The following is a 20,886-nucleotide window of genomic DNA, read 5'->3' as shown; positions in this document are numbered from 1 at the left end:
TCGCTAAGCTTATTGCTGCACGCCTTCCTGGAATCTACAGTTCCCACCAACAAGTGGGAATCTGCTCCAATAGCCATGTTGTTAGTTTGAACCTCCTCTTCCAATGTTTACCACTCATCTTTACTCCTTTTATATTCAACAAATCCCACAAGTTTGATTATTTTGTTCTCCAACTTCACTGTTCTCTCCTTCAGGTTCTATGGCTCAGAACAGATTAAATACCCCAACACCCATCCTCCTGGACCCACAAAATCCCATATTTTCTTCGCAGCCGAGGAAAACGAGCTCCTAAACCTTTTGGGGCCAGAATATCTCTGGCAGGTGCACTGATGGTCTCAAAAATTTCCCTGCTGAATCTTGGGGAAAGAGGTGGTATGCCTAGGGAATAAAGGGTATAACATTCCTTCACCGCCTTCCTCAGCCAGATATTCCTAAAAAGAAATGCTTTCCTGAGCCAGCAATTGGTAATAATTTGCCCTATGGGTCGGATATGAAATCCAAAATTCTCAGCTAAGCACGCATGTAAAGCAGAATCCCTAGGCTGCAGCCCATATCGATGTCTCGAGGCATATCTTTGTTGACCATAGACAACTCAAATCGTTTAGCAATGAGCTTTTAAATTATCCAAACTGAAAAGGGAACTGACCATGATGGCATGAAAATCTGCAGTAACTGTTGCACTTACTTTTACTACTTGCTTGTGTACAAATTTGATCCAATAGCCTAGATGCAATGCAGTCCTCATCTAACAGATGCCCAGGATAGATAGATAGAATAAATATGCATAGCTGCATTCTCCGTTATGATACTTTTTAGGTTCTTGTTGTGAAGAATCAGTGCTTCTCCAAGTACAGGTGGTTTATCATGTATAGTCTGTGTAATACCACTGAGGAACCTTGAACTAGCAGGTACAAAGGGCATCTTAAGTTGTTACTGGGACTATATCTCATCAGATTTTTTAGAAGCTGGGGCAAATGGAATTAACTTTTCCCACTTCTCAAACTGCCCACATTGCGATTGGAAGAAAAAAAATCTGTGAAATTAGGTGAATTACAAAAAGGTCCACTGAATCTCGGATGGAGATCTAGCGAGAAGTACTGGGATGTACAGACTCAATTTAGAGGCAACACAAGTATTACAGCCATGAAATTAAACAGGATTTAAACCTGGAGCACAAGGTGGAGGTTTCCTCCTCCTCTTCATGTATATGGCCTTCACCCTTTCAGATTCACCTTTGGTGACTTCAGATTCATGGAACTCATTAGCTGACTCAATACTACGAACCAGAAATTTCTGCTGAGATTATTTGAAGACTGAATATGGGGCATCAATCAATACCAGTGACATTGTGAACAAGTTGGTCCGACACAGGCTCTGCCAAAAGGGAAGCTAAATCTTGCATGGTTGAAATGATGGAGTTGAAACTTTCTTTTGGAGAGCTATAAATCTAACAATCTGCCCCATGCTTCTTAGAACAGTATCAATGGGAGTTACTATTAGCGAAGGAAGACTCTTGGAATGATATTAGAGGCATGTTGCTCTTCTGGTTTGGAGCAACGACACGAGCGGAATGCCTGGTGCCATACTGATTGCAAATGTGCTGGTGGCAGTTTTTCTCCATTTAAATGATGGCTTGTTCATCTGTACGTGAAGGATAAGTGAATAAGGAAAAATAAATCCTTTCCATTCACTTGCATTGTGCAGAGCTCCAAAGCTAAGCATAACATTTCTTGGGAGCAGTTCAATTATATTTTAGGGTTTGAGATTTCCTGACATATCTGCAGTATTTACATGCACTAAGGATCAAATCACATATCCCAAACCTGCAAATTTCCCACTGGTTGTACGCATCAGGCCAAGTCAGTTGTGCTGACCGGTTTGAGCTGGATTCCCCAAAATGGTACGAAAAGGATAAAAGAAACCAAACTGTGCTATCAGCACTGTTTAGCAACTCTGCTAGCTGGCCATTTTTGGTTGACAACTGCCCTGCTGTACATTATGGGATTGCCACCTTTGGATTTGGTGATCATTCAATTATAGAAACATAGAAGATAGGAGCAGGAGTAGGCCATTCGGCCCCTCGATCCTGCTCCGCCATTCAATGTGATCATGGCTGATCATCCAAATTCAGTACCCTGTCCCTGCTTTCTCCCCATATCCCTTTAGCCTTCAACTGCCTTTTGTGGTAGAGAATTCCACAGGTTCACCACTCTCGGTGAAGAAATTCCTCCTCATCTCTGTCCTAAATGGCTTACCCCTTATCTTTAGCCTGTGACCCCTGGTTCTGGACTCCCCCACCATCAGGAACATCCTTCCTGCATCTAGTCTGTCTAGTCCTGTTAGAATTTTATAAGTTTCAATGAGATCCCCTCTCATTCTTCTAAACTCCAGCGAATGTAAGCCCAATCGACCCAATCTCTCCTCATATGTCACTCCTGCCATCCCAGGTATCAGTCTGGTGAATCTTTGCTGCACTCCCTCCATGGCAAGAACATCCTTCCTCAGATAAGGCGTCCAAAACTGCACACAATACTCAAGGTGTGGCCTCACCAAGGCCCTGTACAACTGCAGCAAGACATCTTTGCTCCTGTACTCGAATCCTCTCGCTATGAAGGCCAACATACCATTTGCCTTCTTAACCGCCTGCTGCACCTGCATGCTTACCTTTAGCAACTAGTGCACAAGGACACCCAGGTCTCGTTGCACTTCCCCTTCTCCCAATCTATTGCCGTTCAGATAATAATCTGCCTTCCTGTTTTTGCCACCAAAGTGGATAACCTCGCATTTATCCACATTATAATGCATCTGCCATGCTTCTGCCCAATCACCCAACCTGTCCAAATCATCCTGGAGTTTCTCGGCATCCTCCTCACAGCACACACGCCCACCCAGCTTTGTGTCGTCTGCAAACTTGGAGATATTACATCTAGTTCCCTCGTCTAGATCATTAATATATATTGTGAATAGCTGGGGTCCTAGCAAAGATCCCTGCGGTACCTCACACTGCCTGCCACTCGGAAAAAGACCCGTTTATTCCAACTCTTTGCTTCCTGTCTGCCAACCAGTTCTCTATCCAAGTCAGTACCTTACCCCCAAATCCCATGTGCTTTAACTTTACACGCTAATCTCTTATGCGGGACCTTATCGAAAGCCTTCTGAAAGTCCAAATACACCGCACCCACTGGTTCTCCCTTATCTATTCTACCAGTTACATCCTCAAAAAATTCCAGTAGATTAGTCAAGTGCTCTGCTATTGCATCTTTTATAATAGACTCTAGCATTTTCCCCACTACTGATGTCAGGCTATAATTCCCCATTTTTTCTCTACCACCTTTTTCTAAATAGTGGGGTTACATGAGCTACCCTCCAATCCATGGGAACTGTTCCAGAGTCTATAGAATTTTGGAAGATGACCAGCAATGCATCTACTATTTCTAGGGCCACTTCCTTAAGTACCCTAGGATATAGATTATCAGGCCCTGGGGATTTATCGGCCTTCAATCCGTCAATTTCCCTAACACCATTTCCCTACAAATACTGATTTCATTCAGTTCCTTCTCTCATTAGACCCTATGTTCCCCGACATCTCTGGGAGGTTATATGTGTCCTCCTTTGTGAAGACAGAACCAAAGTATGTATTTTATTGGTCTGCCATTTCTTTGTTCTCCATTATAAATTCCCCTGATTCTGACTGCAAGGGGCCTACGCTTTACTTCACCAATCTTTTTCTCTTCACATATCTATAGAAGCTTTTGCAGTCAGTTTTTATGTTCCCTGCAAGCTTACTCTCATACTCTATTTTCCCTCTCTAATTAATCCCTTTGTCCTCCTTTGTGAATCCTAAACTGCTCCCAATCCTCAGGTTTGCTGCTTTTTCTGGCCAGTGTATATGTCCTCTCCTTGGATCTTATGCTATCCCTAATTTCCCTTGTTAGCCATGGTTGAGTCACCTTTTTTGTTTTATTTTTATGCCAAAGAGGGATGAACAAATTCTGTAGTTCATCCATGCGATCTTTAAAATGTTTGCCATTGCCTATCCACCGTCAACCCTTTAAGTAACGTTCCCCAATCCATCCTAGCCAACTTGCGCCACATACCATCATAGTTTCCTTTATTTAAATTCAGGACCCTAGTCTCCGAGTCAAATACTTCACTCTCCATCTTCATAAAGAATTCTATCATCATATGATCGCTCCGCCCCAAGGGGCCGCGCACAACAAGATTGCTAATTAATCCTTTCTCATTACATAATACCCAGTCTAAGATGGCCTGATTCTAGTATCACATGGGGAGTTATCAAAATTGATCACTTCAACTGGATTTCACTGTAATACACACAAGATTCTTACCCAAGATTATCTTAAATAAGATCATATATCCCTGTAGATAATGTTTTTAGGCTGAGACGACTGCTTTTAAACTGATGAACCCTGACAAGATCACTTTGCCCTCAAGAGTGACCTCTTAGTTGACCAATCAAGAGTCTGAGTGTACACTTTGATATATTACACCATTTCTATTTAATACCTTGTAGAATACCTCTCTAACCTTGAAAATACTTATTAAACAAAATTAAAAAGGAACACTGTCCTTCATTACAGAAGATACTATCTTTTATTAAACACTAGAACATGTATAAATCACCTGTTTACATTTCAGTACCAATACTACTGATTATAGCACTAAGGCTGCACTCATCTTTATCTGATCCTATGTTTCTTTTTCATAGTCTAAATGCGAAGAGTTGACATATTTATACCTTTGCTTTCAGCACGAGTGAGTTCGTTAATGTAGTAACAACGAGCATATACAGTTGTTTATCACTGACCATGTAAAAGTATTCTTACACATGTAATAGTAAAACCTTTAAAACCACATAACTTCTGTTCTATGATTTTGCTTTGTTCAATGAAATGCGTCTTTGGTTCCCATGCACATGAAGGTTAAGGTTAATTGAAGTTGAAGTTACTCTGTACCTTCCTTTTAAAAGCAGATGTGAGTTTGTGAGCATGCAGCATTATTTTTAAAACTGGGGTTAGTGTTAAATTTACAATTAGCCTCCTAAATTTGAAATAATAATCCCAGTTTATACTGTAGTTGTCACAAATGTAGAGAATTGGAATGTAAAACCAGCTTTAAACCATACAAAGATAAAGAGCAATGTTAGGCAGTTCAATGGAACAACAGAATGCTGTCCCACATATTTGTGAGTTTAATTTTCAACACTGCTTTGCTCCCCATCTCAGTTACATTGTGGGGAAGCATTTAAATAAAAAACATAAAACAAAAGCAGAGATATTAATCTCCAGGCTGTCCTTGGGTATCTCCAAATGGCCTGTGGAAAGCAGCATGATGATGTTTAAGAACAGAGTTCAGTAGCCTACTTCAGTTGCGATGTAGTCTGGGAAACAAAAAGAAAAAAAAAACCTTTCCCTAAAAAAAGCAAAAAGGGTACCTTTGCCAAAGTGCACTTCTGGTTCAGGAGCATAGAATTTCTTGAATTGAGAAATGGAAGTGAAGTGCCAAGGGCTATACTGCAGGACATTACCAACACTGAGAAGTGCAAGAGAAGCCCAGGCAAACCAGGAAATGATGACATCAACACATCAGAGATTGGGAAGAAGAACACACAAGGAGCTTCGAAGAAACAGAAGGAGAAAGTTCAGAGAAGCAGTAACCATAGCAGTATTGATAAAATAGAGAAAAATAAAGATTCCGACAGATCGAGGAACAGCTTGAAGGTTGGAGAAGGACGAAGGATCACCCATCACATGACAGGTGTGGTATAAATACTGGTGACCAACCTTATTTAAATTTCTAACTGAATCAGAGGCTTCAGAGTTCTATTATGAACACCAGTTAAAAGATGACGATTTTTGTCGTCCTATTCTGAATGGAAACTGGCTTTAATTGTGATTTCTCCATTTCATTAGGTGCATTTGTAAGAAAGAGTTCTTGAGAAAGGAACTTAACTTTGGCAGCAAAGACTACTGTAGTAAATGTCATCCCTCCATCCTAACCTTTATATAAAGCAAAATTAAGCTCACCTCTAATCTGCTGTACTGTTATGTTATAGTAAATACAAAAATAACAAACAGCTTTTCAATAGGCATGCCAGACTAATCATTTGCATTTTCTACAGTGCTTAACTTGAATTAGTATTTCCCTAAATTCAAATTCCACCCTAGGTACTATGTAAACAAAACCCATCACTTGTGTTTCATCTGTTGTAACACACTTCAACCCTGTGGCACTCCGGAGTCATGTCAGCAGCATTCGGCGGTTATTTTGCGCCAACCATTGATCCCAACATGTACGTTCATAAGTACAGATGATAGAATTTTTTTTTTTTTTTTTTTAAATATGCTTTTTAAAATGCAAGCCATGAGTTGGAACTTTATAAACAATTTAGATAAATAAGCAAGAACACCACCCACACAATAATTCAGTTATATTACTGTAATTGAATTACTATAATGATGCGCAGCTATTACCTGTAATTAAACAAATTGTCCAGACCAACTCCCCAACTAAATTTACTGTATGAATTGAGTTTCCACTGTGTGCAACTCAGATTTGAAGTCTTATAACCAATTTTAATAAATTAACACCAATTTGCTTTGAATACCAATAACCAAATGATGTTAGAAACTGACAAAGACAAAGGGTGCACTTAGAGTAGCTACCAGTTTAAGAGCCATATCTGTAGTTATTTCAACAGGGCAGAACTCCGTTTACACTGCTTGGGTCCTGCCTGGCTGGAATTTTAACTGTACTGTTTCAGAGACGTCTCTGTGCATGTCTGAACCCAAGAGTATGCAGCGCTGACTCCAAAAATGTCAATGTTTAGAGAGTGGGAGGAATCTCTGCTTAAACGTTTAAATTAAAGTTAGGTAGATTTACCAAGTGTCTAAAGGTTCCAATAGACCATCTAAGTACTTTGCAAACCACATTCGACACCACACTGGATTTGCACGCATTCAGCTTTGCTCGCGACTCACGTTGGGCCCAAACTCTATTTTCACTGCCAGTTTAGCACCAGTGCAGAGCAGAAATTACTTTCTAGCATGGTTAAGGCACCCTAAGTCACATGCTCCAAAAGTAATAAGTAACACTTCACAGATCCACACATGATCAGCAACAACCCTTCAGATCAATTTATAATAGGAGAAAAACCCACTGAAGCTCATCCGTTTACACTGCCATCATGGCATTCAACTGTTTTTGAACAACCCCAAGTTTCTTGCCTCTATAATATACTTTGATCACTTATTCCAAACATTTTTCACTCTTCGGTAAAGAAATCTTCCCTGACATCTTCTAAACATTGTCACCTGATCTTCCTACTTTTATTGGCATATTTTAATGTAATAACTTGGGTCTACTTTATCTATAGATTTAATACTTTATTATACACTTAGACAAGACCCACACCTCCCCATTCATAAGCTTTTTAAATCTTTCCTTGTAATCTTTACACTTGCTGCTTTTTTCTGCACTCTTTCTAATGTAAGCACTTTTTTTGTGGTGTGGTGGCCAAAAACTGAACACCGGTTTTGAAGTCATTGCATTGAAAAGCAGCAACATAACTTCTGCAGACTTACATTTGACTATTCTGGCTATATGGTCTAACATTAAATTCATTTGTTAACAGCTTTGCTGCATTATCTGGACATTGAATGCAAGGAGTCTTGTACTGCACCCAGGTCGCGACGTCTCCTTGTACTCATTTAATTTATATATACTGAAGTTGCATACTTCTTTTCACTTGTATGTAATGGCCTGGAATTTGCAGTCAGCAGCGAAGCAAAGACATTGTGACTGGCCCCGAAGTACGCTCCGCACAAGGATCTCGCAATCCCTGTGTCGAGAAAGACTGGTTTTCCAACCGGTTTTCCGACCTCGAATTCAATGGACTGTAATGGGGATCCCTTTGTTCGAACTGCTAGGACGTCAACAGGCTGCCTAAGCAGCCAATCAAATTGCAGAATTCTCTCAGACAGCGAACAAGTGTGTGCGCTGTTAAAATTATAACTTTTTGAAATAGTTAGTGACAGCAAAACAAAGATGGGGGCTCTCGCATGGGGAAAGGCAAACCTGAAATAAAGATGGACAAACTTTTTTTTTTTTTAATGTAAAAAATGTTTGTTGATAAAGTTTCTTAAAGTTTTTTAATTTTTATTAAAATGGACAAATTTCACATTGCACAAAATCTAAAATTAGTTTTCCAGGCCCTTAACATTTGTTTAACAGTCAATACGCTGTTAAAAGCCCAGTTACACCTAATCCCTTTGGGTCTAACTTTTAGTGGGGAATTTAACAGCGTAATTGCCGAAGTTTGTCAGTTTCAATGATTTGGCCGATTGCACAGATTGCCGGCTCTGCGCGGGATGGGGGGTGGGCACAGCACTGCCTGTTTCGGAGTGGTCATTGACCGACCGCAACTTCGGGGATTTCCACATGCGCCAAATCCCAAAATTGTGGCCAGTTTCAAAAGGTGGAATGATGGAACGTTGCCAGTTCGCCGTCATCATGAACGCAAATTCTGGGCCATTATTTGACATTTCTCAGCATCATTTTTTTACGTTTGCCCAACAATGTAACTGATTTAAACCCTTTTGCCAATAATCTGCTGCGTCTGCAGTCTCCACTGTCCTTTTAATTTTGTGTCATCAGCACATTTTAAGTTGATTTCGGTATCCATAGCATTTATGTAGATTAGGAACAGTAGGGCCCCAAGCACTGACCCTTTAACCCTTGGAGAACTTCACTTCGCTTTCCCTTCCCTCCATTTTGGCGTCATACCCTCTCAGGAGTACTCTTGGTTTACCTCTTTTTAACCCATTACTTGTCAGCCTATATTCTTCCTTGAATTCTTGCAGCTTTCAGTTTAACAAAGTCTTTCACACAGCACTTGCAAAAAGCATTCCGAGAGTCTAAATATATTGGGCCGGATATTCCAATCCCCACGGGTGCGTACGAGGTGTGTACGCACCCGCATGAGCTTCGCAAGTGCCGCTTTCAGGCATGCGAAGCACATACACTAAAACCCGGCACTTCCGATCTGTCAAGAATTCTCTTGAGATTGCACGCCTGCCCAGGAGAAGGGCCTCCGCGGGCAGAGTTCTGCTTTCTGTACAACCTCCGCCCGTTGAAAACCTTAAAAAATCTTACACCTGGTAAAAGCAGCATAAGAGTTTAAAAAAAAATTAAATATTCCCCCCCCCCCCCAACTCACTTATAATTTAAAAATACCTTTTAAAAAAGTTTATTTTTAGCCCCGTAAAAAACTTATTTTTCTCAAAAAATTAAATGTTTAAAATATTTGATTTAATGTAATTTTAACTAATTTTAAATATGACTTAAAAATATTTACTTAATGTGTAACTGTGTTTAAGTGATTCCCATTCATACTTGACAGATCTATGCGTAGAGGCCTGTCAAAAGTATGAAAGGGGATTCCCATCTTTGATTGGCTCCCCATGGCCCATGTGGTCCCAGGGTCGCTTACGAATTGCACGCGCCCCTGGGATACCTGGGCCTCTGCCCGCGCGGACCCGGAGAGGCCCAGGATCGCTAGTCTCGGGATCTACGGAGCCAGCAGCTAAGTGCGTAGATTTTTCCCGATCGGAGGCATCCGCACGCAGGAAGCCTCTGATCGGAAAATCCGGCCCATTATTTTATGATGTCTGCATATCTGCAGCATCCTCAAATAAGTTGAGATGCTTTGTCAAGCAGGACCTAGCCCATCTAACCCTGTTGCTGGCAGTTTCTTATACTTATTAACTCAAGTCAGACTATTTCATTTTATCAATGAAAGAGACACGTCAAATAGTAAATAAAAGGCAAAATTTAGTGGCAGTGTAAGGAGAAATGAACAAAATGAGCGATACTCTTCAACTTTCCTGCAAATTTCCCCTTCCTTCCCTTGATGGAAGGGTTTTGCCTTCTGTTTGGCAACCCAGGTATCTCCAGCTGAGATCAAATAATTCACATTGTGGGGAATGTCAAGAGCAGGCCAGCACACAGACTTGCAGCATAGTGACAATTTCAGCCAGTATGCATACATGCACAGTTCTCTGTCTCCGTACTGAATAAGGACTTTTAATTGAGCTGTGGACTGTACAAATTACTATGCACACCTTTTAAGAACATAAGAAATAGGAGAAGGCCATTTGGCCCTTCGAGCCTCCTCCGCCATTCAATAAGATCATGGCTGATCTTCTTCCTCATCTCCACTTTCCTGCACTATCCCCATATCCCTCGATTCCCTTAATATCCAAAAATCTATCGATCTCTATCTTGAATATACTCAACGACTGAGCCTCCACAGCCCTCGGGGGTAGAGAATTCCAAAGATTCACCACCCTCTGAGTGAAGAAATTTCTCCTCATCAGTCCTAAATGCCGACCCCTTATTCCGAGACTGTGACCCCTGGTTCTAGACTCCCCAGCCAGGGGAAACATCCTCCCTGCATCTACACTGTCAATCCCTGTAAGAATTTTGTATGTTTCAATGAGATCATCTCGCATTCTTCTAAATTCTAGAGAATATAGGCCTAATCTACTCAATCTCTCCTCACAGGACAATCTCTCCATCCCAGGAACCAGTCTGGTGAACCTTCGTTGCACTCCCTCTATGGCAAGTATATCCTTCCTTAGGTAAGGAGACCAAAACTATACACAATACTCCAGGTGCGGTCTCACCAGGGCCCTATATAATTGCAGTAAGACGTCTTTACTCTTATACTCAAATCCTCTTGTAATAAAGGCCAACATACCATTTGCTTTCCTAATTGCTTGCATTTAACTTTGTGATTCGTGTATGACACCACCCAGGTCCCTCTGAACACCAACATTTCCCAATCTCTCACCATTTAAAAAAATACTCTGCTTTTCTTTTTTCTTACCAAAGTGGATAACTTCACATTTCTCCACATTATATTCAATTTGCCATATTCTTGCCCAATCATTTAGCCTGTCTATATCCCCTTGAAGCCTCCTTGCATCCTCCTCACAACTTACATCCCCACCCAGCTTTGTATCATCAGCAAACCTGGATATATTACATTTGGTCCCCTCATCCAAATCATTGATATAGATTGTGAATAGCTGAGGCCCCAGCACTGATCCTCGCGGTACCCTACCAGTTACAGCCTGCCAACCTGAAAATGACCCGTTTATTCCTACTCTCTTGTTTTCTGTCCGTTAACCAATCCTCAATCCATGCTAGTATATTACCCCCAATCCCACGAGCCCTAATTTTGTTTAATAACCTCTTGTGTGGCACCTTATCAAATGCCTTCTGAAAATCCAAATACATCACATCCACTGGTTCCCCCTTATCTATTCTGTTAGTTACAACCTCAAAAAAGTCCAATAGATTTGTCAAACACGATTTCCCTTTCATAAATCCGTGGTGACTCTGCCCAATCCTATTATTATTTTCGTCCTTAATAATAGATTTTAGCATTTTCCCTACTACAGGAAACACTTTGGTATCCGGCACCGATGGGACCGGGATGGTGCCGGTTGATTAAAAATTCCGGATAAGGAAGAAGGGACATGGAGTGACAATGGCCCAAGATACAAGAGCCCCGTAGCACAGCCAGAAGTGCTGGAGCCCCGTAACACAGGTACAGGGGACCCGGTTACACAACCAGAGGTGCAGAAGCCATGGTTACACGGCAAAAGGTACGAGATCCCCGGTTACACAGCCGCAATTATACAGTATACAGAAGCCTCAAAACCTACTCCTGAATTTTGTCGGTTATTAGAGAATTCCAGATAATTAGGTGTCGTTTAAACGAGAGTTTCCTGTACTGTCGTCAGGCTAACTGGTCTGTGGTTCCCTGTTTTCTCTCCCCCTCCTTTCTTAATTAATGGGGTTACATTTGCTACCTTCCAATCTGCGGGAACCATTCTAGAATCTATGGAATTTGGGAAAATGACAACCAATGCATCCACTATCTCTATAGCCAACTCTTTCAAAACCCTAGGATGTAGGCTATCAGGTCCAGGGGATTTACCGGCTTTTAGTCCCATTAATTTCTCCAGTACTATTTTTTTTTTTTTTTTTTTTTTTTTTTAACTAATATTAATTTCTTTCAGTTCCTCATTCTCGCTGGACCCTTGGTTCTCCACTATTTCCGGGAAGTTTTCTGTGTCTTCTTCCGTGAACACCATAAACTTGGCATTTGGCATATCTTTAGCAATCATTTATTAATTTAATCATTTGTAACTTAAACATTATTTTTTTGATTGTTTGACCAACATACAATGTTTTTAATTAGAACTAAATGGATTAATTAATACATAAACTTTAATCATTAGGCAAACAACTGATGAAAACTATAGCTTTGCTCGATTTATCAAAAGTTTGCACAACTGTGGGAAATAAAACCTGCACTGAAGACATACAAACATCATTACCAAATCATTTACTCAGGAAAAATGTAAGTTGTTACCATTGAACAATTATCATCCTAAAAGTTCTGTTATTGCAAAATGTGGAAAAGTCAAAAACTCCTGAAATTTTGTAGATTACAATATCCTCTTAACATTTTGACAAGATAAAAATAGTCTGCATTGGTCATCAGAAAAAAGGGACAAATTCTTGTGTTGCATTAAACTACAATAGCAGATCCATGCCAAAAAACTCTCATCCTTCGATAAGACACAAAAAAGTTTTAAAATTCCCAATAGTTACTGTGCTAGCCTTCAAGTTCCCTTTAATTTACAAATACACAAATCACAACTAGATACAAATTTTGCCACGTGAAATTTCATTAGACTCAAAGATATAAAGTATTGGTACTGAAAAGGTGAAAAAGAATTCACCTTTGAGTGGGTTGTTGTACTGTAAAAACTAATGAAACTGGATTACAATCAGATTGAGATTCCAGCAATCCTTTCCAAATACATAAATGTCTCAGTTTCTACAATTTGTTGAGATCATAAGATTCTTTGATCTGAAAGCCTAGAGATCAGCACCCCTTTCAAATCCAGTTAAAAGAAATACCATCAACTTCAACATCCTCTTGTTTTCTACTTTCAATTTGAATTTTATTTGTGTTTCAATGCCGAGTACTGATGGTCGCATCAGAGGAATTGGTTTGGGGTTGGGGTGGGGGTGGGGGTGTGGGCAAAAGGGAGAGAGAATTACTGAAGCCTGAAACAGCTGAATGTAGGAGATACAAAGAGAATGTTTTCAATCTTGTATTTCAACTATGTATGTTAATTCAGCTCCCTCACACTGCCAGGCTCAGTAATTCCTCCTGGTCAGTTGTTCCGGTGAAGTAATTAGCACTCAATGATTGAAACAAAAGGAAAAGAAACCAAAATCACCGTCAAGGTTAATCATAATTCTTTGCAATGTTTAGGTTTTAAAAGGGTTACTGAAGGCAAAATCCCTCATTCAAGTCTTGCTTCTACTTGAAATGCAAAGAATATCTATGGTATCTGTCACACGTTTGTCCTAAAATCAATGACACGCATTTCTCCCCCTCCCCCACCCAATCATCTTTTTACAGCTAAATCTAGAGTGTTAGCTGTTTCTGGAGCAAAATTATTCAGATCGCAAGTTAAAAATGCAACTACACCTCTATAATGGTTAATGTAGGATTTTTGATAGAGGATTTTAGAATTAAACAGGCTGAGGCACGTCACTTCAGAGCTAAAGTTGCTGATACTACATTTGCATTGACACAGTGTTGAAACAGAAGAGATAAGGAGTGCAGAGTCAGTTTCTGCCAAAATCTTCTTCAAATTTTCCTTTTGCAAAGGAATGTTAAGGCATGTGTTCCTTCGTCCATTACAGTAGTTGCAAACAATCACTTAATATTTTATATCAATGATAGTTATCAAAACCTGCCATCTGTATATTGCATTTTAAAATCATCAGATTATGTAAATATCCCAAATCTTTATCGTTTAAAAAAAGACAACCATTTCAAACATGCATATTTCTAATCAGTGTTTTGCTGACACATGTATTTTGAAAATTAAGCTTGTTCAAAGGTTAAAAGGTCAAACTTACTGTACTCTCTGACCAGACAGAATTCCAAAGTGCTCTGACTCTCTAAGGTACGATCTAAATCTACAGCTACGTTAGGTTCATTTTGCCTCTCAAGCCGATACTGATGCCCTGGAACGAAAAAAAGGCCAGCAAATAATGTGAATGAGAAACTTTCATGCTAATTGTGCAGAAACTGTAGTTAAAACACTTCAAAAATTTGGGTATATATTCTCTCCCCCCATCCCAATGCAAAAAATGCCATAAGCTGATTATAATGTATTAAGCATCTTTTCACTGAAATCAGTGGGAATTTTTATTTTGTGGTCAAGACCTAAAGAGGTAAATTGCTCCACGTACTAAGTGTAACTCAACATAGAATTTGAATATAATACGGGGTTTCTGCTATGTCGTGCTGCAATTTACAGCAGTCTGCAGGCATCAAACTAATTTAAGTCGATTTGGAATTTCTCCTATTTTTTTTCTCAGATTCTGTGACTACATGAAATTCTGCCCTTGGATGTCACAGTTCTAATCAAAACTCCTGTTCCCTTCCTCTCTAATTTATCTACCCAACCCATTTTGCATAGAATTTAATAGCTGCTAACCTGCTCAAGTATTGTGGAATTATCCATAACAAGGCCATACCAAGCTCAAAGTTAAAATCTTGTTTTAGTCCCTCTCAAAATTAAGTAGTCTTTTGGCATCAATTTTCTCCCTCTCCTGAAGGTGCTTAACTCTTGCTGGGATATGGTTCCATGTGCCAGTCACCCTCCAGTACCTCGCTCAAGTGGCCACATGAACTTAGGCATTGGATGCTGGGAGGCTACTGGATTGCAGGGGGTATAAAGCTGATCTGTCCTCACTGAATGTCCACACATATGCTTTTACAGTCGGTAGGTAGGTGGGTGGGTGGGGGAGGGTGTGTTGGATCGTGACCAGAGACATGAACGGTGGTGAACTTCCCCTCCCGACCCAGAAGCACTAACGCACATTCTGGTGCTCATACCACTGGTCAGCTGGCTCAGCCCAGACCAGAGATTTAACCAGCTGGGCTGGCTGCCTGAATGTATCAGCTGCTCAATACCTGAACCAGTTAAGTCACCAGAGGAGTCCTATGGCATCCTTTGAAAATTAAGTACAATTCAGATTCAAATTGCAATCTAATAATAGAATCAATGTTTATAAACTAAGATATTGAGGATTTAGCTATACTGGGCCTGTACCACTGTAATGGCACATACCCTGCTGCAGCCTTACACTCGTGTAGAGTGATGAGGTTGACACACAGCGCACCGTATATGATTGCCTTAGAGTGTCACCGGGTTTTATGGAAACAAATGGCGAGCATCATTTACAAAACAATGAAACTTTAACTTGTAGAAGTAACAGATTGAGGGAGTGACTGGTGCAGTTGAGAAGAACTCGTTTTTTTCCTCCTGGCACTTGGATTTGAACCTAGTCCATCCCAGATGAGATAAAAGTGTCCTGTCTCTGCTTCTACAAGAGCAAAATTAGTTCACTAGTCTCAACATTGTTGCAGTGAGCACAAGCCCTCGTGGTACAAAAGTGAGCAGTTTCACTCATAAGCCATAAAGGTGCTGGAATGAGAAACAGAAAGAAGAAATTAGTGCAGAAGAGGTTGATCTTTCTGCAGCTGAGATTGAAGTGCATTGTTGGGGTAATGTGAAGGAAGCTTTACTCTGTAGCTAAGCTGTCCCTGTTTGACATTGATAATGGTGCCAGAACTGGAAAACAAGTTCCAATCCCCAACATTAGCATAAATAGCATCTCAAAAGGAAAAAATAAGGAAAAGATTTAAAAAAATTAATATTCCTCACCACATGCTCTGTACTATGTGACACTTTTGATTTTTTACAATTCAATGTTGGAAGAGAATACTTTAAATTTCAGCAAACTTTCCATTTTAGTAGCTCTAAAGCTAAACGGATTTAAATTGTCATTTTCCCAAGAGCCATTTATTTTGGCGAGCTCTATTGATTTTTTTTTTTATTATTTGGGTGCAGGAAATGCAGTTATTTCTGAATAATGGTATGTTACTATTACAACTACCTGCATCTATTACAAATACACAACATGAACCAGAACCTTCAAATGAGCCTATTTAGTGATTCAAATAGCATTTCAGAATGATTCTGTAACATGACCACAAACTATTTCTATTCAGAGCATTCTTCAATTTCATTACTTTTTGAAGCATTAGACCCAAAATATTTTATTTTGATTGTACTGAAATAATCTAACACTGTTTAATTAATATAATTCACTAAATTACCCAAATATTACCAACTCTGTCCTATTTGTATATAGTGTAAAAATGCTGCTTTAATCTTTGATGGCTACAGTAACACAAGCTGTCTTTGTAAATCAATATAAATTCTGCAAAGTGACAGATCATAATCTGTAAGACACTTTAGGATATTACATGTCAACTGGGGGTTTTACCATATGAGACAGCAGGCACATTATTGCAATTGTAGAAAAATCTGTGTATGCATAAACATGCTACAGCATAGAACCGACAGTGTGCAAGTGTTTGCAGACAATAAAAAAATCACACAGGCTGAAGCAATGGCTGTCCTTTGGAAACTGCCCATCTCTAAATTACTACAAAGGTCTTGCCTTAAGTACAACAAAGGTCATTGGTTGTGGTTATGTATGATTACTGGACACATTTAACTTGTGATAAGATTACACATATGTAGAGCTGCACATAACTAAAAACACATTTTTCTTTCCTTTCCTTTTCATTGCACATAAAGCAAGTTTTCTAGCAGTACCCGTATTCAACATTTCCATTATTTTACAAAATCGGATAAGATGCTGCTGTGATGGAACCTTACCTTCTGTTTGGGTGTAAGGAAAAGATAGAGGTTATACTCTTAACAAACCTGACTAAAAAAAAAAAAATTCTGAAAAGGTCTTGGAAACACAACCCATCAATTCTAATTTTTAAACTTTCACTTTCAGTCAACAACAGAAAAAGGTCCCTTCGAACTTTTATCTTCACTACAAAGTGTTGTTATCTTGTGGTGGTGTCAGGAGCTTTATCTCTCTTTCAACTGACAACACAGACAATTCAGTTAAAATTGGAAAAGAATCCCACTTCAGTTGAGTAAATAAATAATCAATACTCATCTAAATGTAAATGAGAAACGAGCCCCCTCTGATAACAGGGTGCTTATCAAAGATCCAATTTTCTCCAGACAGTTGGATGCAACCAAATCACCATCATCCAGTCTTAAACTAATGGATAAAAATCGTAACTAAACTGAACAGATCACCAGAGATCAACCAAGTTTCAGGTTTTGGCCACTTCACATTTAACTAGGTTGGCTATCACTCACTTTACAAACCCCTTTGGTCAGCTTTTCCCTGCTTGAACCATTCACATCAGCTGCAGTCTTCTTACAAATGTGTTAAAAATAACACCTGGGAACATTATAGCCAAAGCTGTAAATGATGATGAAAGTTGCTCCCTGATATGAGGGCTGATCTTGGTAAATAAAAATGGCAAAGAGCATCCTTTATCAGAAAAGGTAGGAAATAAGTGTGTCAAATTTAAGTCAATTTAGATTCCAGTATTCACATTTCAGGATTCTAATATTAGGTTCAAAGAGTCAACAAGGCTAAAATGCTGTTCTGCCACTAGATGCCGTTAACATGGTTTGTAAATATGATGCAACATAGTATTCACAACAAAGAATGCAGCTGAGGATTGCCCTTCAATTGCTCAGAGACACAACTTATAGTATTTCAATGTCAATGGTAGGACAGAACAAGAAACACAGCTCGGAGATCGATGAGCGGCTCTATTTCATTCAACAAACACAAAAATCAGCCCATGCAATTGAAATCTGAATTTGAGCTGCTTCAGACAGCTGCGCCCGAACCCATGTAAAGTCTGATTCTGGATGCTGAGGCGAGCACCAAGTTCACCTCCTTGATACTGATAACGTGCCACCAGCAGCAGAAGTACCATGTGCCTGCCGCTTATGGCACATCATTAACTTAGCTCGAAACTCGGAAAAACACTCCAGTTTGCACCAATCTGACTCTTGGACCTCCCACACTGCCATCCTTCGAACGAGACCAAGCAACTGGTGAAAATTGTGGATGGGTAACTATTACTGACTGATGTTTGTTGGGAAAAAATGTAGATAAGCACAAGAGTTATATATTTGTGTTTGCGCTGGGCAGTACTTCAACTTTGAAGTGAATGCATCATAAACGAACCCAGTACACCATGCAGTAAAGCAAACAGACCATTTTCATTTTATATCTAAATCCTGCTTTTGGGTCACTTATAATTACATTAATACAATTAATATTTCAAATCTCAATTAACCTGGATGATTGAAATTTTGTTGTGGACTCCAGTGTTAAACTACAAGTTTATCTAACTGGGCACCCTGGTTAAGACATTTTCAAACAGTAAGTTACGAACAGAAGAATGTGAGTGTAATTTAACGCTTATTTCTTGCAATATAGTTGCATTTGTATCCAGTAACTAAATAAAATAGAAACACATGGCACCTAGCTTTCAGCTCCAAAATAGTAGAGTTTTAAAATATTAATAATTCTCTTATACTGTATAATGCTCATTGCTCTAAAGTCTCTTCAGGCAGTAGACAGCCCGGGAGAAACACAGTTAAGATGTCGAGTGGTTCAAGTCCTAGTGCTGTCTGGAACCAGCACTAGCCAAATGCACGTCAAGAATTTTGCAACTGTTTTGTCAAGAAGAACTCTTGCAAGGGGGAGGCATGGGGAAAAGGGTCAGTGCATCATCTATTCTGCCCAAGAAATGTATTGAACTTTAGTTTAGCAAGGAGTTGTAACAGAGCCAAATGTGAAGTACAGCCAGTTTATTTGCTTTCTGATTTGAAGGAAACCTGAATTTACTTTCAATGTCCTCAGCGATCGGTACCCCACTTTCTACCTGCCGCTCTTTCGGAATTCAGTTCGATGTCGTGGAAACAAAATGCAGAGTGACAGGATTTCCAGTTGTGTCAGGGGTTTCTGACATCTGTTCTAGAGCAGTAAAACAACTCCACTTTAAACCAATTCCAGCTAACAGTCTACTGACAGCTGAAGTGATCTGGGCTGAAAACCTAACTCTCAGTAAATCTAATATAATGAATATTTTTAACATACATTATATTGCCTTGGGAAAGATACATTTCATGCTGTAAACACTTCTACTCGCTGTGTTAATATCCATGGAAAAAGAAATGGTTTTCACTGCCAAATCAAATACACTCACGATAGTTTGTTTCTGCTTTCCAATCTATTTCAAGTATGTGTCATATATCACTATTCTAACCATATCCAAGTTTGAGACTATGCAGTGTATATCAAAACAAAGAGCTTCTAGGAATGATTTGTTTAAAATAAAATGAACATCTGAGAGTGAAGACTTTAATAACCACAGGGTTTTTGTTTAGAAAATCAAAATGAACGGTAGATTACCAAGCAGTAGTGTTGGTTCTAAATAAAGCGAATGCAAAGTTCTTTTCTTTGGGAAGATCCTTCTGTTTTTTTTTTAAATAACTAAAACGCAGAGAAGTGTGGGATCACATATGGCTAGACAGAGACTATCAACCTTCAGAAAACAGAATTATTGTTAAGTACTCCACCTCTTCCTTCAGAATGGATAACTGGCCAGCGAGAACATATACTGGTTAGCTCCAACTATCAAGAGTAGAAAGAATACGACAGGATAAGAGACGAGGTTAAAATAATATGCGTAACATTTTATTTGGGGAGTAGCACAGAAAGGCATCTTTACAACAACCCTACCACTAGCTAAACTGAGCTGCAGTGTAAATTCATTTGGAGAATATGGAGAGAGAGGAGAGAGAGAGAGAGGAGAGAGAAAGAAAGAGGTCAAAATGACCTTCACACAAATCCTCCAACAAATTAGAAGATGTAGTTGCTGACAATATATTTCTCTAATGAAGTGTGCCTTAATAAAGAAAGGAAATGTCTCCATACACAGACCACATATTACATTCAAATTCAACTAGCAACCAAGCTAGCTTTTGCTTCCATATGTAGCTGTAAATCTGTGTCTTTCTGGCATACACACTTGCATCTATTTCAAATCAGTAACTTTGTATATAGATGTCTGCACCTCAAAGCTTGTCTGTTAGAGTAAAAAAAGGCTAGAAAGAGAGAGAGGAAATTAGCTGTTAGATATAAAATATAGATTGCACTTTAGAAAAGCTACAGCCAGTACTTGCAGTATAAAATTATTTTTACAGAAATCATAGCCACCAAAAAGACCATTGCCTGTGGCAAAAACTTCAGTGGATAAATGTCAGCTGTGGACGGGAGGGGAAGAAGCAAAACAGCTTGTGCAGCATTCCATTTGCACTGGATGGAATTCTTGTCTGCTTTAACTCGCACAAAACACTACACACACTCTTGATCGTTAATAGCCTGAGTCTGGAGAGGAATATGGCAACCTTCACGTGGTCCTCTCCGTTAAATGCTCCAACACGTCCAATACCATCTACAGGAAACTGTGTGTTATCCGGAGGCGAACCGTCCGGCAAGCTCGAGCCACCGGCAAAAATCAGGAGCTGTTTTTTATTCTTTTCGTTTCTTTTCTTAGCTTTTTTTTTGAACAGTCAAGCTCTGCAACGTCTGTAGCTAAGCAACAGCTTCAGCTAGAGACGCTACAGAGACGCTTGCCGACTGTTTAGAGGCTGTTGCTAAGCAACAGGGTTTGTTGATTCATACGGAGATGAAAATCTCCGTATGTTTCAACATTAGCTCTGGAGTGTCCGGCAGTTTTGAGGGAACGGCAGCAGCTCGGTCCCGGATAGCACAAAGTTTCCTGTACATGGC

The 20,886-nt window shown here is 39.6% G+C and overlaps 1 protein-coding gene across 4 annotated transcripts in view; it reads right to left on the bottom strand.

The window, feature by feature from the left end:
- mapkap1 (MAPK associated protein 1) overlaps positions 1-20,886 on the bottom strand; it is a 224,785-nt gene that overhangs the window by 55,925 nt on the left and 147,974 nt on the right. For 3 of the 4 annotated variants that reach the window (XM_085965624.1, XM_085965622.1, XM_085965621.1), the window contains one exon: positions 14,038-14,145. The exons of the other annotated variant lie outside the window; for it this stretch is intronic. In XM_085965624.1, the coding sequence (XP_085821750.1) occupies positions 14,038-14,145 (108 nt within the window). The remainder of the gene's footprint in view (positions 1-14,037; positions 14,146-20,886) is intronic. 4 annotated transcript variants of the gene reach the window in all.

Source organism: Somniosus microcephalus, chromosome 23, assembly GCF_052327205.1.
Source record: "Somniosus microcephalus isolate GS21.2 chromosome 23, FLI_Smic_1.0, whole genome shotgun sequence".
In the NCBI taxonomy this organism is placed as follows: Eukaryota; Metazoa; Chordata; class Chondrichthyes; order Squaliformes; family Somniosidae; genus Somniosus; species Somniosus microcephalus.
Note: the sequence above shows the minus strand (reverse complement) of the source record. Positions and strands in the feature narration are given on the sequence as shown.